The following is an 18637-nucleotide window of genomic DNA, read 5'->3' on the forward strand; positions in this document are numbered from 1 at the left end:
CAACACCTTTTCAGTTGATTATATTGCTGTGTATGTCAGATGATAATGCAATCATTTAGCTACACTGTGGCACAGTGAATCCATAATAAAACAGACAAACGGTGGCAAAAATGTATTTCCATTTTTATCAACTAATGCAGCGGCAAGTTAAGAAAACCACAATTACATTTCATCGTCTGTTAAAATAGTCCTTTTGCGATTACAAATAATATATATGATTCCAGAACAAGAGTTAGAATCAAATCGCACATCTCAGAAATAAATATGCAGTACTCAGGACATGCTCATCTTCAAGGTGCAAAAAGGTTTTGTAGTTATAACGGTTGTGCATACATATACATTATGATCTTTTATGTCTATTTGTTCACACAAAGCATAAAGGTCTAATAATTATTCTGTGGTGGAAACAAGCTTCCAAAAAAAGATATATCTCTAACATGAGAGTTTTCAATAATATATAAATACTATGATCATGATTCTTATTGCTCCGTTAATAAGCACTGACAGATTATGAAAAAAGTGAATATCTGTGAGGTAGACAGCATTTAACCTTAATTAGTATGTCTTTAATAATAATAATAATAAAAAATCATGACAAATGTCTTTTCTTTGCATGATGTCTGCAGTAGTTGAACGGGACGGGTTACATACAGAAAAACATACAGACATGTTTCAAACACACACTTTCGCACACGCACAAGTATAACGGGCTTGCTTTTAATATGCATTTGTTATTTTGTTACAAACAAAATTAGTTGATAAAGCACCCCTGCATATACTCAGCCAGCCATTTAGATAAAACACTTTTTTAAAAATGCGCTCCACGCCGTACAAACACATGGCACGCAATGTTACGTTATCACACACCTGTCGTTTTATTTTTGTACAATTGCATAGAAGTTTAAAAACCTTTTTTTATGATCAATAAACAATTCTAGACTCGCTGTAAGAAACTACTGAAACTACTAAAGATCAAATCTACAATGTGGAACCGCGATCCTTCAGAAAAATAGATTTTTATTTATATTCCCATTGTAAACATATCCTGTCCAGTTGTTGACACTACAAAAAGCATGCAACTAGGAGAAGACATCTTCAGTCTAAATCCCGCTCCTCAGTTATTACATTAACCAATGACTCCATGGCATGTCCAATGTTATCAACCATGTGGAAAAGACTTCCCACATTAGGACCTGCGGGAGATGAAAAACAAAATCTGAAGTCAGTGTCTGAAAACATGATCTAACACTATATGCACGAAGCAGCAATGCAACACAAACATCTCTACAGAGTGCGTTTTAAGAAACTTCTTCAAACCATAGTGTAAAGTATGTAAAGAAGTGAGGCTGGAAAAGAGTGAAAAGAGTAAAGGGTTAGTAACGATACTAACCTCTCAGGGGTTTAGCCATCCACCTCCTTAGACACAGAGGAAAACAGGAAATAAGAAAAATCAGTAAAGTTGGAATAGGGATAGGCAGTTAGACTGATTCCAAACAGGATTTGTACTGCAAGCATAATGGATGCAGCAAGATACTGTTTAAGGCTTTAATTACATAAACATGTTTCTTTGGATTGTTATGCATTTGTAATTCTGTGCTTCTCACAATACATATCCTGTTAAGAGTCACTGTTAGAAAGAGAAACAGCTTAAGAAGAATGTACATCAACGTTAATGTCTGTTCTAGATTTTGATTATTTTGTAAGATTTTATTATACTAAAATAGTCCCCCATCCTCCGTTTATAGCAGGAATTATAAACACATTGTTATATCAATTTAAAGGGATAGTTCACCCAAAAATGAAATTTGATGTTTATCTGCTTACCTCCAGGGCATCCAAGGTGTAGGTGACTTTGGCTCTTCAGTAGAGTACAAACAGAGATTCTTTTTTAATTTTTAAGTTGATGGGAAACCCAGCTAAAACATAAAAAAAAAATACTCAAACAAAACCAAATGAAACCCTGCGTCTCATGACAACACATTGATGTGTAAACACACAAAAAGATCAGTCTGTGCAAGAAACTAAACAGTATTTATTAAAGTTTTTTACCTCTGATTCACTGCAATGTGCAAGCTGAACTCTCCTAAGCGCGTCCTCCTGAGCGCAGTTCTCAGCAGCAGGCGTGTGAGGCATCATCTTCTTGCTTTATGGCAGATCGTAGACTTATAAGTGCATTACCGCCACCTATTTCTCAGGAGGATGCGCTTAGGAGAGTTCAGCTTGCACATTGCAGTGAATCAGAGGTAAAAAACTATATAAATACTGTTTAGTTTCTTGCACAGACCGATCGTTTTGTGTCTTTACACAATGTATCGTCACGAGCTGCAGGTTTTAATTTGGTTTTGTTTGTGTATTTTTTGTATGTCTTAGCGTTGACTCCCATCCACTTCCATTATAAGACTGACAGACTGCAACGGTTTCAGTTACAAATCTCAGTTTGTGTTCTTCTGAAGAAACAAAGTCAAAGAACATTTTTCTCCATATTGCTTGAAAATGCAATCTAACATAGTACTATATCTTAAAATAACTGTCAATTTGCAATTACTGGCACCTTAAATTACTGCAATACATGCAATGCAATCATAGACTGTGATGACCTGTTTCCAGACATTAACAAAGTTTTTTTTTTAAATCAAGTAAATTGAGACTATCTGCATCAGTTTGCTGGATTAACGGAAGTGTTTGTAGCAGGCAGTGAAGCTGGACTCTCACCTTGGCTGTGAGGGAAGGAACTGTTGAGCTGCTCGATGACGTCCTCTAATCCAGTGCTTGCATCCTGGGAGGGACTGGACAGCTCATCATCACCTGAAACACACAGCAGTGAACCAATTACAACTGAGAACTGACCTTAAAAACCCTGGATGTTCTCCTGATGCCCAAGACATTTCATATTCCAACAGAGACGGTGTTTGCTGCCTGTATTATTGACTCCGAGGATAATGCTGAAGGTGATGTTGAGGACTCTCATATACAGTAGAACACGGTGCAATAGTTTGAGAGCACTATTAAAAAGGTTTTCTATTCAAAACTTCATTCATCTACAACTTCTATCATCATTCTAACAACTGAAATGCAGAAACAACAAATAGTATATGTTACAAATGAACAAATTATGGATAATCTCATTAAACATCGTAACAAATGCCAAATGCATGTGAAATGAGAATTTTTTTTTTTTTTTTTTTTTTTTGAAGCAGTCAAGCAGAACTGGCTGAAGTAAAATATCCAAAAGAAAGGAAAAATACATTCTTGTAAACCATCTTGTTTTGTGAAGGTTATCTTGATTATTTGTCAAGAAAATTATGGACATATAAAAGTAAGATCTATTTACACATTGTCACATAATCATATGAATTTCACAATTTCAATAACCATTCATTTGTATTAATTTAACTTTGAGCAATATATTCAGCAACAATAAAATCAGCAATCAGCAAACAGAGATGGTAAATATTGTGATATTACAAAATGACAACTGCAATTTTTTTTTTTTAGACTAGAGTGTCACAAGAAAACAACTACAAACACATGTTGACTAAAAATGTTGTCAGGCTCCTGCAATAAATCAAAGCAAGCCATTATAAAACAAAACTCTTCCAAAATGTAGAGAAAATGTGTACCAGAATCATAGTGGTCACCACGAGAATGATTCTACAAATAAATCAACACTCTGGTTTTAGTTGAACACAAACAATAACTGTACAAAACAATTAACAGTTACACAGAAAAACAATAACTATGAGGTTATAATGTGTAAGAAGAAACAAATTAAGCTTTTGGGCCATTGACAATTTTTTTTTTTTGCTTGCTGTTTGTTTAAAATGCTCTTGTGGTGTGAAGAATACAATTTTGAGCAGAAATGACCCACACAGCATAAGAATCATTGAAATGGCATGTATACTAATCAAACAAGGATTCGAAAATATTGTGTGAAATAGTATTAGATGTATTAGTAAAAACATCACACTGCAGAACACTGAAAAGCTGGAAAATAGCACTAATGCCATGTAAAACTATTAATACCAGTTTCATAGATATACACATGCCTCTGGGGTAAAATAAAAACATATCAATAAAAGCAGTAAGTACACTACAGGAAGGCATTAAAGATGACCTGAATCATAAATGTCAAATGTATAGAATGATTGGTGTTTTATTCTTCAAATACTGAAGTACAACCAATTTTGTTGGAACCTTGTTGGACCGTGATTTCTTCAAAAAGTGAAGACAACAAGTAAGATGTTGGCTTGCAGTTAAGGGCAAAAACACTTCTTTTGTATCCATATGTGAATAAAAGCTCCCTGTGTTCCTTTTTGTTTGGCACAGATAAGAACATTGCCTCTATTTATCGGTTCAGAAAATCGTTTGCTGAAACCAGCCTGGGCTTCAAGCCAAGCCATACAATGAAAGCCTCACAGGTACAGCTATTAAACATAATAATTACTATGTATGTCAGTTAACTAGTCAAATTAAGAAATGAATTATTACATATTTAACCGTGGGTAGATAGTATAGATTGCATTAAAGGGATACTCCAACCCCAAAATTACATTTTTGTCATTGATCACTTAGACCCCTGTCGTTCCAAACCCATAAACGCTGCTATCAGTGGTTCAACAGTAATGTTATGAAGCGACGAAAAAACTTTTTGCACGCAAATGAAACAAAAATATCAACTACAAAAATTCAAGATACACCGTAATGGAAGACAATGTGTCGCCTATTATTTGAATAACAAAAAATATTGTGTTTACACAACTGTCTATATATATATATTTCTATGGAAGCTTGTTTCTACCAAGAAATAATAAAAAAAGGTACTTGCAGTTTTTTTGTCTCACAATCTGGACTTTTCTGAGGAAAAAAATAAGTCATAATTGTGAGATATAAATTTCAGACTTTTTTCTCTTGCAATTCCAAGTTCATATGTCGCAATTCTATATATGCTTTAGTTCTGACTTTCTCAGAATTCTGAGTTTACGTCTTGCAAATCTGCTTTTAACAGCTGCGTTAATGGCAATTATGACTTTTTTCCCCCTTAACTTTGCGAAATATAAACTCAGAACTGCAAGAAAATTCGGAATTGTGAGATAAAAATGTGCAATTACTTTATTATTTTTATTCTGTGGCTAAAACAGGCTTCCATACATTTCACCATCTTGCTAAGGATCAATATGTAATATGCTGATATACCATTGATCATGATTGTTTAGCCTGGTTAAAATTTCAAAACAAGTTCCATCTGTTTAATGAGTTAGTTTTAAACTGAAGTTGTTAGGGACATTTACCCATGGTCTCTGTGGTTTGGCTTGCGGCCACACGCAGTGAGGCCAGGCTGGTGTCAGATCTCGGAGAAGCAGTGGAGGGGGAGGACAGGGCAGTGCCATTCACCTTGGACTCAGTCTGTGGCTAGGACACAGGTAGAGAGGAACCATATAGATTAGGCAGGGGACTGGACGCAAACATCAGCACTGGGTTGTACTTCTGTATTTCCAGATTCATTTGAAAACATTCAGTTATATATTTTCAATCCAAGGCTTCACATTCTTTTACTGCCTAGTTTTTAAACCCTCAGGAAACCCTCTCCAAATATTTATTGAGGAGTTACTGAATTTTTCCCCAAGGACTTTCTCAAAACATTAACAATTGCAGCATAAAACAAGAGCAAGGGCTCTTAGAGTTGCTGTGTTTTTGCATCATTCAGTTTTTCAGAAACAAGACAGTCAAGACAAAACAATAACACAAGGATAAACACAAAATAGTGGACTTGATGCAGCTAAAATATCGAAATAAAATAACCCAGACAGTTAACGTATTCAAAAACAGTCACAGATGTCACAAACCCCTGTAGCAAACATGTAAATTGTACATTCATATGTACAATAATATTCAGGGCTGAAAATTGTTAATATACTATAATAGTAACATTATATATTACAAACTTTTAATGTCTGTTTCATATACAATTATTAATATAATAATATTTAAGTACTACCGTTAATTAGTTCACCATTCAAAAGTTTGGGACTGTAAGTCTCTTATGTTCACCAAGGCTGCATTTATTTCATACAAATCCAGTTAAAACAATAATATTGTGAAATATTACAATTTAAAACAACTATTCCTTTTTTAATATATTTTACAGGTTTTATATATATATATATATTTTTTTTTTTCAGGGTTCTTTGACGAACGTTTGATGAACAGAAAACCATAATACATTTTTTATCAATTTAATGCATCCTTGATAAATACAAGTATTTCAATTCATTTTTTTCTTCTTTTTAGCCGTCCACCTTTTTGGCTATATTATTTACTCATGTATCTTATAATTGATACATAATTACAATTACAGTACCTAAAAATAATCCGCTTTAATGATAAACTGGTTTGTCACTGCACAGCTTTAATGAGTGCGTTTAAAACTTCCACCATTAACAATTCATAACACAAGACCAAACAGCCCTCATGAATAAAAAGTAGCGGTTCTGGTGATTTCATTTGGTCTTCTTTGAGATATTTGCCAAGCGAAACACATGGGCATGTGTTAAACATAAGAACATGTTTATTAGCATATAACAGAGATAAAAACTGATGCTACTAAAACAAGAACATACACTGGTAGGTAAAGGCTTGATTGCAAATGTAAAGAAAACCGAAGCTGAGGGTTATAAACAACAACAAAAAAAAAAACAACATCAATGAAGTGAAGCCAAAATCCATTGGCTCTGAACAAAGTGAGAGCTAATATATCTCCCTGTGTTTATTGAGTGTGGTTCTTCAAGCTTCGGCCAAGTCGGCCACTGGAAGGAGCTGAAGTCTAGTGAGATTCTAGTTCAAAGGGTCCACAGAGAACACATGAAGCCATTTCTTCAAGAACAAATCTGATATGAATCCATTTGGCGGAGACCCCCAGTCGACTAATGTTTTTTTTTTTTTTTTTTTTTTTTGAAGTAAGCATCGAGACATACGCTTCATTCATCAAGACATGATGCAGACAAAATATCTGATTTCCCTTCTATTCGAGCAGAAGGAGACTTCTGAAGAAGCTGACATCAAACAAACTCCAAAAACAAATTACCGAGAGAAATGGGTTGCTTGAGGAAGAATGACAAGTCGCTCAAAATGTTCTTTTGGCCACCTAAAAGATCTGGCATCCCTCCTCAGCTTTGATAAGGACAGGATCAACAATGCCTGTTGTGTGACAAGTATGGTAGGAAAATATTCAACCTTCGTTGAAATATTCGGTATAAAGTATACTGCCAATCAGGACAAAAAAAAAAAAAAACATTAATGCACTATAGATATTTTCATACCAAGACTAAACAATGCTTAAAAAAAAATTTAACAAAAATCTAAAACAACCATGTCTGATCAAACTGATTGAATAACACAACACAACAAAACCAAACCAATCCTCTGAATGTTTAGAGTACAACATTTCGATATGGAGTTGCATAAAAATGCATTTAATTTAATTTCAAATACATGTATTTCATGCTAATAATGATTTGGCGTGAATATGGCTGTATACTTAACACAATCAATATCATTTTGGCTTGCACAGTGCTGTGGACTAAACTGAAATAATTCGGAGTAGTAGTTATTATACAGAACAGTGAATGCCAACAGGTGTCCTGCAAGGACAATTAACAGACATGTCTGCATTCAAACAAAACAACACAAACTAACAATATTCCATACTATAGTTCCAAGTCTTTGGTTTAAACATCTATTAAAAAGAAAAAGAAAAAAAACAACAACTTCAACTTCAAAACTCAAAAGAAAGAAAAAATCTTTGATGACGCCTTCAATCCACACAGTTGCAGAAAAATAACATCTTTAAACAGATGAAACATTTCAGGAAGATTGTGTCAAAATAAATCTTAGACTCTTTAACAAATTCATGGAACTTGCATCTGTACAAAATGCACATGTAGATCCAAATCCAAGCTCGTATACAAAAAACGTTCTATATTCATCCTGACAGCATCTAAATATAGCATAAATATTTCCTTTAACAAGTGTTAAACTGATAAAACGAACTCATATTTTAAACCTCGCGAGCTGCTTAAGCACCTCATTTTGGCCGAATTTTAAGGAAACATTTTACTTGTCCAGTGCCAGAATGAATTGCATTGAGTCAAAAGAAATATCAACTATAAATATACTTAATATATATTAATATACTAAAAAATATCAACTTTCCCAACAAAGTTCATCATTTATAGAACTACAAATATAACAAACATTAAAAGCCAAAACTTGACATTAAAATATAACAATGCTCTGGGCATTTCATTTCTTCTGTCAACAATCAAAAGGAAGCACATGAACAGTGTTACATTCCACAGCTATGATTTGAAATACATTTACCTGTAGCAAAGTTTAGACTTAAGACAGGAGCTGAGGCCACTGCTCGAGTTCCTTCAACAACACTTCCAAAAGTTGTTTTTCACTGGCAGAGAGTATAAACATTGATCAAATCTTAAGGATATGCGCCACCCACCTGCTCAAGTAATTGTCTGAGGCGTTTGAGCTGTGATTCCAGCTGTTTGTTGTGATCCTCCAGGATCTGCATTCTTGCTTCCAAACGTCCCTTGTGCTGTCGCAGTAGTTTAGCTTCAGCGATCAGTTCAGCATCGCGTGGACTCTGGGGTGAGGCGGGCAGCATCTGTGGGGGTGAGGGCAACGGCGACAGACCCTTGTGGTCATGTGTCTTCTTCAGACGGTCATACTCTGCTTGCAACTTCCTGCACAACAGGGAAGACAACTTCAGAAAGAAGCCTAGAAAACTGTGACTTTAGTAAAAGGGCGAGTCTTACAAATACATAAGCATGTGCTATTAGCATAGACTGCTATTTATTATTTTTTTATGGCACGGTTGGCAGAGCATGCAGCAAAATGTACTTGTGTTTAAATATTTCGATGCATTAAATTGAACAAAATTAACATTAAAGACTATTTATTAAAGAATCCTAAAAAAAAAGCATCACCGTTGCCACAAAAATATTAAGCAGCACAACCATTTTAACATGGATAATAATTATAAGCAAAAGCAAAGCAAGCATTTTAGAAATGATTTCTGAAGTATCATGAAGTAACGGCTGCTGAAAATTCAGATTGCCATCACAGAAATAAAATAAATTAGAAAATGTTAAAATAGCAAACAGTTATTTTAAATTATAATAATATGTACACTTTTTATTGTATTTTTAATTGAATAAATGCAGCCTTGGACAGCATAAGAGACCTTATCGAAAGTACAGTACCTTTGAAGGGTACTGTATTTTTTTTTTTTAAATGTGTTTTAGGGTTAGAAAATGCATATTTGAAACTATATTAAATCTGTTCGATTATTTCTGCTCTCTCATCCACTCACAATCTTAATATAGCTCACTGTGTGTAATATTAGACTCAGATGTGTAGCCCATGTACTTGACTCAGCAGCGTGGGAAGATTTGTGTGTGTGCTAGCTTATACTTGGATGGCCAAATGCTTCTAAGCTAAATTTGAGAAGCATTTATCGAAAGCACAATCAAATGAGCTCATATAAAAAAAATATAGGGGCATTTTCATCTCTGTTGTGAAATCTGATCATCCGGTTTATTTACTATGCACAATTATGGTTAGCTGCATTGTATTATTATCATGGTAACACTTTAATATATGGACCAATTTTTACTATTAACTAGCTGCTTAGTAGCATGCCTATTGTTAACATACTGGATGTTTATTAGTACTTATAAAACGCATATTCTGCATCCCTGATCTTAACAACTACCTTACTATTAATAAGCAGCAAATTAGGAGTTTATTGAGGCAAACGTCATATTTAAAGGTTTGTTAATAGTGAGAATTGGACCTTAAAATTAAGTGTGACCATTTACATTTATCATTTTCCTGAAAACATTTACGGTTGCTGACCAACTTTAAGAATCACTCATTTAATGCAACATACTTAAAACATGTGATTTTCAAAAATTGCTGTGCAAGTAAATGAGTAGAGAGAGCAGTTTTATTATGAATTTCTGAAAAATGTACTGTGTCATCCCAGGCATATGCTAACAAAATACAGTCCAGGATACACCCTTTCCATTTCATTTAAAAAACATATAACATATTTCTTATATGTAATCAAACCTGTTTTCCTGCTCCAGATCGTTGAGCACTCTCTCAAGCTCTCCCTTCTCTTCAGTCTCCATTGAGATGAGGATCTGAGAAGGGCTCTGCGGCTGACTGAGAGGAGAGCCTTGATTCAGACTCTGGCAGTAGTGCTGGATCAGCAGATGCTCATCATCCCTACAATAACAACAACAACAGCACTTTATTTCCAGTTCACTACATCACATCCATTGTGACCCTGGACCACAAAACCAGTCATAAGGGTCCATTTTTGGAAATTATACATCATCTGAAAGCTGAATAAATGAGCTTTCCATTGATGTATGGTTAGTATTGGACAGTATTTGGCAGAGGTAAATCCTTTTGAAAATCTGGAATCTGAGGATGCAAAAAAATCTAAATATTGAGAAAATCGCCTTTCAAGTTGTCCAAATGAAATTCTTAGCAATGCATATTACTAATCAAAAACTATGTTTTTATATTTTTACAGTAAGAAATGTACAAAATATGTTCATGGAACATGATCTTTACTTAATATCCTCTTGAGTTTTGGAATAAAAGAAAAATCTATAATTTTGACCCACACAATATATTTTTGGCTATTGCTACAAATGTACCCCAGCAAATTAATACCAGGATCACAATTATCATTTGCTGCCTTAAACTCCTAATAACTGAAAAATACATCAGCTCAATTAGCTTGTGAGCAGTAAGCTGGTCTGAAAACAATCCTATTGTTTTAATACCACAAAGAACTGCAGCATAAGAGCATTTACACGTAATCGTTTTATAATAATTCAATCTGAGCGTACTGGAAAAATGACATGGGTTCATTACTGATCTCCACTGTTGTGTGTATGAGTGGAAAGAGCTTATCTGAGACATTTTAATTTATTCTAAAATGATAATTTATCTGAAATGCCAAGATTTTTAAAGGAACTCTTCCTATGAAAAACACTTTCACAGACACATCTGTCCATTTTTAAGTTTAAAAGTTGATGTTTATTAGGCAACCACAACTAGTTAAAAGTATGCAAGGTGTAAGTAGGTCACTTTTGGGTTCTACACACACTATTAGATTGACTTACGGTATAATACTATGTACAGTGGAGTGTAAAAGAGTTGCAAGCTCACATGCTTTCATTGGGCGATACATTGTCATTCACATACGAGCCATTTCGGTTCTCCATTTCAGCTAGCCTGTGAAAACACAATATCATTCTGTATTCATTCATGAACAGCTCATGCATGTGCATTCGTTCATGTCAGTAAGGCAGCCACTGTTCCAACTTATGTGCTTAACATTAACGCAAATGCATTTATTTATTTTTTTGTTACTAAACAGTCATATTCAGAAATGCATATTCTGTTATCAGGTTAAAATACACATGGTATAAATGGCACAGCAACATTTCTATTGTATGACACATTTGTACCATTGCACGGTTTACACCATCACATTACCCAGCCAGCCCTAATGCGATGCAAGTCTGCTCTCTTAAATATTTAGTCACACGGCAACACCAAAATAACCATGCTTAAAAAAGACCGACCTGCTAGCGTAATGCTCGATGCGTGAGTGGGTGTCATCATGGGAGAGTTGGGGGGAAGATGTGGGCCTACCAGTGACAGAAGAGCAAAGGTCAAAAATCACGGATGAACTAAATATAGCAAGATTATAAATCCGATAGAATCAAAAATAAGGATATAAAACAATAACATTAATCAGGAATTACTATCCCACTAGGATTTTAGTGACATACCATCTGTTAAGATGTATAGTTTATTGCAACTTATGATTTGGCCAAATGAGCAAACCTTTTTCACAATATATGATGCCGAATATATGCAAATAAACAATATAATGTAACAGTTTGGGGCTTGTAATATTTTATTAATGTTTCTAAAAGAAGTCTCTTATGCTCACATGTATGATGATGGTAAATACAGCACATACAGTACAGACAATTTAATTAGTCTACTTGAATAATTCAGTAAAAACAGTAAAATTGTGAAATAAAAATTGTTTTCCTATTTTAATATATTTTAAAATGTCACTTCTAATTTGTTTCTTATGTTCTTATTATCAATGTTAAAAAATTGTGCTGCTTAATATTTTTGAAGAAACCTTGACTTTAAGAATTCTTCGATCAGAACATATTTAGTAACATTATGAATGTCTTTTCTGTCACTTTGCTAAATATTCATTTCTTATTTAGAAAAAAACAACAACTGAGGCCAAACGTTTGAACTGTAGTGTATGTTACAGTGATTTAACATTGATAACCCCTTTTAAAAGTCAACCTACACCACTGTAACATGTTAGTCTAGCAGATGAATGATGTAAGCCATGGTATGGACACATTCCAAAAGATCTCACAGTTTTGACAATGGAAGGTGAGTGTTTCATGAAGACTTGTGTATAAATTCATATAAAAAAGCAGAAGACTGAGTTTTTTGGAGTGATAAAACAGCTATATGATTTTCTTAAATTTGCTGGCCAACAGAACAATAGACACGTCCAATAGGAGCTGACGGAATTGTAGTGACTTACTCTGCCATTAGACTTTCAGATTTGAATTTCAATAAAACTTCAATGATGATCAAATACACTTAATTTCAAATTAGGAATGTGGGTCATATTGTAAGTGTGATGTGAAAATCCTGAATTGGCTTGCATTATGTGGTTTAGTAAGCAGCTTGTGGTGGATGTGCGTGAGCGTGTGGGTGTGTGGATGTACTCACGGATGGTCAACAGGCCAGAAGTTGATCAGTGTAACAGGACTGCAAGACAAAAAAAGATGCAATGATGGACAGGACGAGTAGATGCATTGAAAGCATGATAATGACATGATTGTTAAGAAGCACCAAACACATAAACCCACTGATATGACAAGACAGTTCAATCCTAACAGCATTTTCTTTTAGTGATTATGATGTCTCTTGCAAAAAAGGTTTTTTTCTTTTAAATAGGCTGATTTAACATTGCTGTTTGTGTGTTAGGATTGAAATTAAAAAAGGGAAAAAATGCTGTAAGAATAATGCGTGTATGCATTTAGCACAGTTTTACTATTACTTTGACAGACTGCACACATTTGCAGCTGCTCCTCTACAGGGGGAAAAATAATTCCACAGCATAAATACTCCTACTGTGAACACGAGTAATGATCAATGCACACAGTAAAGCAGAAAACACATCCAAGCAAAACTCTTGCAGCTGCAATCTAAGGTTTGCAAGTGTTCAGAGTCATCTTTGTTTTTCTTGTTTGCAACTGTTTGACCAGGTTAAATTGTTGTTATTTAGAGTGTGTCAGATGAAATGCAGCTTTTTCGTCATGTCAGCATACAATTTTGAAAGAAACAGTTTAAATTTTCCACCAAGAATTTAGCATTTTATGGCATTTTTGGCTGAAGAGCTTTAGCAGCCAAAATGTAGGTGATTTATTTTTTTCAATTTTGTGTGGATTTAAACAGGATGGAACAACCCTTTTCAACTACGAGCCCGCTATGAGCCACCTTTCTATTAAAATGTGTAAAAAAGTAAGTATTGATTTCCAGGACTTTGATAGTTCTTGCTGTAAATGTATCATAAAAAATGTCATTATTAATGAAAACAAAAACTATTACAAATACTTTTTAATAATTGAAATAAAGCTGAAATAAAGTAAAAAATGTTAAAAAAAAAAAAAAAATATATTATATATATATATATATATATATATATATATATATATATAAAAATGTTGCCTTAGCAACTAACTGAAAAAAAGCTTACATTGAAATACTAAAATTATTAAAACTGAAATTAAAACCTGAAAAAAACCTACTTACATTTTTTTTGTAACAGCATATAAAATTATTAACATGTTACAATTTAAATAAACTGAAAATATTCAATTTTATAATAATACATAAACAATACTAAAGTAGGCCAGTATGATCCTAAATCAGTAAAAACCTGCCCTTTTGATCAACTATCCATTGTTTAAATGTGGTCGACACGTTAATTCTGCTCTCGTGATAGTATCTGGAGTCACAGTGTCATGCGCACTGTGCTTTTAATAATAATAGACAAAAAAGCGGCCCTATCTTCCATCACATGTCTAATTAATCAGTAGCTGATGGTACATAATGAAGTGAACAAGCACGAATCTCACGTCTCCATGTTGTCTCCCTCAAGGATGGTCTGGACGGGAAGGTAACCCATGCGAGGATGCTTGGCAAAATAGCGCTTTGTCCTGAACTTATTCTTCAACACCTTGGCAAAGTCTCTCACGTCCTCTCCTGACGTCGTCTGAAGTAAAAGGAGACAAAAAGTCATAACTCGTACTTTAATCTTAAAACACATTGACTTTGCCAGATACTAAACTTCCAATGCAATGCTATGAAGGCAAAAAGCAAAAACCTACTGGTGTGCAATATTCAACCATTGGGTACTGCATCTTGTGACCTTTAGCCACTCTGCCAGAAAAGAAGCAGCTTTGGCAGATATCATAGTTAAAGTGCTTTAAACTTCGGTACCTGTAGAGACCAGACAAAAACAGTGAGATCAGTGTTGAAGTCTTTGCCAAAACATTCTGGATCTTAAGGGACATGCATGTAAGGTTATTTCCGGGAAAAGTGTAGCTGCATCTTGCTCCTCCAGGTGGAGCTGTTCCCTGTTCTCTCATCCTCCATTTTTACTTTTATTTAGCAAAGGTGCATTACATGCATTAAATGTACATTACAAAAGATGGTTTTTTTATACAAAAGATTACTTCAAATAAAAACTGCTCTTTTGAATTTTATATTTTTAAAAGTGTCTCCACAAAAATATTAAGCAGGACAACTGTTTTCAAAACAGATGATAAAGAAATAATACAAATACCAAATCAGCATATAAGAATGATTTCTGAAGGATCTTGTGACAGAATACTATTTCACAGAAATAACATTTTAAAACAGATTAAAATAAAATACACTTATTTAAAGTTTTAATATATCATTATACTGGTCTTCTGTATTTCTGATCAAATAAATGCAACTCTGGTTAGCTTAGGATATATATACATATTTTTTTGAAATCTTACTGACCCCAAACTTTTGAAAGGAATTCACATGGGTTTAGAATAACATTAGGGTGAGCTATTATTGACAGTTTTCTTTTAGTGAGTGAACTGTATTCATTTGACGACAGGGCATTAAAAATGAATGTTATTCTGGAGTGAAGAAAATCATAATTTTTAATCTAATAAATCTCTCTTAATCTCCCCAACACCACATTATTTCTCACTGTAAATCAGTGGGTTATGCCAAGTGAAAACATCTTTTAGACATTTTTTGCACATGCACAAGACCAAGATTTTGCATTAGAAGTGCTGACCCAACACATAATGTATTAATACTACCATTAACCTACGTACAGGCTAACATGATAATATGATATATTGAATATTTTGTGCATAAACAACAGAAGTGCAATTTCTCAGCCTAACATAATAATTTAATATTGGTTAAAATATCATGGAACATAAATTTGCTGAAGCAAAAATATTGAAGAATTTAGATCAATCTGATAACTTTTCTATTCTAACAATGCGAAGCAGTGCATAGATGCCTTTCATGATTTTTTTCATGAGTTTTCCCATGCTATCCATGATCTTAATCGTTGGAAATATAATAGATTGAAAAATTAGTTAAACAGTCAAAAAATCTCATGAAAAGACAAACTAATGATTCATAAGACAAGGAAGAAAGTAAATAGGGTCACGTTGATACCATGCTGAATTCAAAGTGAAATATATGAAAATACTTTATGCAAAGAACTAGAACTACGGTGTTCTCCCACCAATAATAATGAGAAAAAAAACAGTGCAGCTTTCCAAGCCTCAAAACAGACCAAGTTATTCTTTTTCAAAGTCTGCCTTGAAGTTTGGTGCAATGCTTAATATAATGCACACACACACACACAAAAAAAAACTGCTGATATTTTTAAAGCACCCGAGGCCAAATCAGTCATTCTGAATAACACTAAAGAAAAGGTCCATACCTGAAGCCAATAATAGGACATTCCTTACAAATGTTGCATTTAGCCTGGTGCTTTGCTGTCTCAGCGGCCGCCACACGGTGAAGGACAGGAAGCCAAACCATCGACTGAGGTTCTAAACGCATCCAGTCCAGGAAGACTGAAGCCTCTAGCTCTGGTTTGTTATTGGCCTTCATATCAGAGCAAAAGAAAATCAACTCAAGAAACGCAGAAAAAGTGCTTATTCTACATGGTCGCTTTAACTTAACCTGTTCATGAATAAATACGGTGGTTACTTACAAACTGAAAGCAGCTGCGCACGCTGGGCTCGATATTGCTCCCTCCGAAAGACGCCACTTCGCCCAGCTGTCTGGGGATCTGAATGGCGTCGTGCAGAAGGAGGCCGAGGCGTCGCTGGTCACAGAAGCCTGTTGCACTGGCCACCTCTCGGAATAAAACTAGAGAGTACAGGAAGAAATTTGTCACTCTGAAGTGTAAGTAAAACACTTAATCTAAAAGCCATCAATTGCTGTGCGGTTGCTAGGTGGGTAAACATTTATTTCTGAGCAGCTGTTGCACTATACCTCGTGCTATATACTCTAAACTAGCAAACTTCAAAGCTTATCAACTGTGTTTACAGCAGTGCTATTAACAAGCAAACAATGACAACATACTACAAGACACGTAAAACACCTGAGAGAGCTGTAAACTGCTAGCAGTACAGCTGCATAAACCAAGTGAATATCTTGGCTCTTACTATGCCTTAAAGACAGAATAGAAAGAAAGAAGCACATAAGATAAGCAGAAAAACTTACATCTGTACTTATCTTCAAGGTGAGCTTTGCACAAACAGATTATTCCTGTTTTGAAGGATAGGGTACGAATCTTTCCGGCTCGTCCTCTGCAGTAAAAATAAATAAAATAAGATGGGGACGAATGACTAAAGCGAGACCGTCAATTGCAGAAACAAAGTACTCTCAATGTTTCTGCACCATAAGTTGGTCAAATATACAGTACTACTGTTAAAGACATTCTTTAGAATTTTTTTTGTGCACTCAGAGTATAGGAAGGGTTTTTAAAATCAAATTCAAGACATTTTAAGACCTGTTTCGCACACAAATAAACAAAAACAATTAATATCATACGTCCAACACAGAACAAACCCGTAATTTAAAAAAGGAAAGAAAAGTGTATTCTCTTTTATATAAATAAATAGGTTGGGGCACTTATTTAATGAGGACTTAATGCCATTTATATCAGCAAAAAGTTTAAAATAATCAAAACAAACTTTATTCAGTCTGTATTTAAAATGGTTTATGTACTAACATATCAATACATACTAATTAGAGGTTGATTTAAATTGGATTTTGCAGATATGATAATAATGTGCTTTAAAAAAGTATTGTTTAGACACTAGTAAAATCTATATACTGACTATAATAAATATTGTTTTAGTCTTTCCTTTCTGTGATGGGGTGGTGCAGAGGGACGCTTTCCTACAACATCTTTCAACTTAAACACAAGAGTAAACAGTCATAATTCTTCAACAGTAGCATTAATGCAATGTATTTATTGATGGGAAACTATTTTGAAACCGTGAGCCTGAAGAATGGCACCACATTTTGACTTTGAAACATTAAATCATGGCCTTTTGAAATTGAACCTTAAGACCTCTTAAAATGACATCTACGTTGTTTATACCATTTAAGACATTTAAGACTTTTTAAGGCTTTAAAAAAATTATTTAAGAGTTTTTAAGGACACACAGATACCATGTCAACACCCCATCTTCTGTAAATAACACAGCTTTGCAAGACTTATAATAAAAACAACTCCAATGCTTTTCTCTGGGTTTACTCTGGGGGGCATACAGGGGGTCTTCTGTGGAATCTACCACCTCCATGTACAAACACTGCATGATTTATGGCTCAGTGTGATCCTACGAAGAAACATGCTGAGAACTGACTTCAGCTCCAACTGATGCTCTCTGACTCATATGTTCAAAGATTTAATGGATTAGTTCACCCCAAATTTAAAACTCTGTCATCATTTACTCAACCTCATGTTGCTACAACCTCACATGACCTTCTTTCAATCATGAATTTTAATGATTCAAGGGCATTCTTCAAAATATCTCTCTGTTTACTTTACACAGAAGACAGCATGTCATGATTTGGAATGACATGAGGGAGAGTAAATGATAAAATTTGAATTTGAGCTATTGGTTAACATGTTATAAACACAAATAATAAAACATGGTTGAACGTACGTATCATAAACGTTGAGCAGCCAGTTGAGACACATGTCCACACACAGAGGCACGTTAACCAGGTTGCTGTGCTGCTGCTCCATCCGGTCGTAGATGCTGGTCAGACAGTTGATCACTTGCATGATGTCCATGAATTGTTCATTTTGTTTCAGATTGTGCTGCTCAAAGGCCTCACAGGCTGCAGACATGCCCAGAAGATCCACTGTGCACAGGAAAAAAAAGCAAAAGTGTTGCTATGC

General features: G+C 34.4%; 1 protein-coding gene across 8 annotated transcripts in view; it reads right to left on the reverse strand.

The window, feature by feature from the left end:
* Positions 1-697: 697 nt before the first annotated feature.
* The window catches only part of dmd (dystrophin), a 108634-nt gene continuing 90694 nt past the window's right edge, over positions 698-18637 (reverse strand). For 3 of the 8 annotated variants that reach the window (XM_059553680.1, XM_059553673.1, XM_059553679.1), the window contains 14 exons: positions 18399-18600; positions 16945-17030; positions 16430-16587; positions 16154-16320; positions 14535-14646; positions 14283-14419; positions 12871-12909; positions 11679-11744; positions 11260-11325; positions 10144-10302; positions 8510-8753; positions 5289-5409; positions 2713-2805; positions 698-1193 (listed from right to left, as the gene is read on the reverse strand). In XM_059553680.1, coding sequence (XP_059409663.1) covers positions 1096-1193; positions 2713-2805; positions 5289-5409; positions 8510-8753; positions 10144-10302; positions 11260-11325; positions 11679-11744; positions 12871-12909; positions 14283-14419; positions 14535-14646; positions 16154-16320; positions 16430-16587; positions 16945-17030; positions 18399-18600 — 1748 coding nt within the window. In that variant the 3' untranslated portion in view covers positions 698-1095. Of the gene's footprint in view, positions 1194-1390; positions 1417-2712; positions 2806-5288; positions 5410-8509; positions 8754-10143; positions 10303-11259; positions 11326-11678; positions 11745-12870; positions 12910-14282; positions 14420-14534; positions 14647-16153; positions 16321-16429; positions 16588-16944; positions 17031-18398; positions 18601-18637 lie in introns of all 8 variants that reach the window. The other 5 variants (XM_059553676.1, XR_009434249.1, XM_059553675.1 and 2 more) reach the window with 5 other exon arrangements.

The sequence above is a fragment of the Carassius carassius genome, chromosome 7, assembly GCF_963082965.1.
Source record: "Carassius carassius chromosome 7, fCarCar2.1, whole genome shotgun sequence".
Taxonomy (NCBI): Eukaryota; Metazoa; Chordata; class Actinopteri; order Cypriniformes; family Cyprinidae; genus Carassius; species Carassius carassius.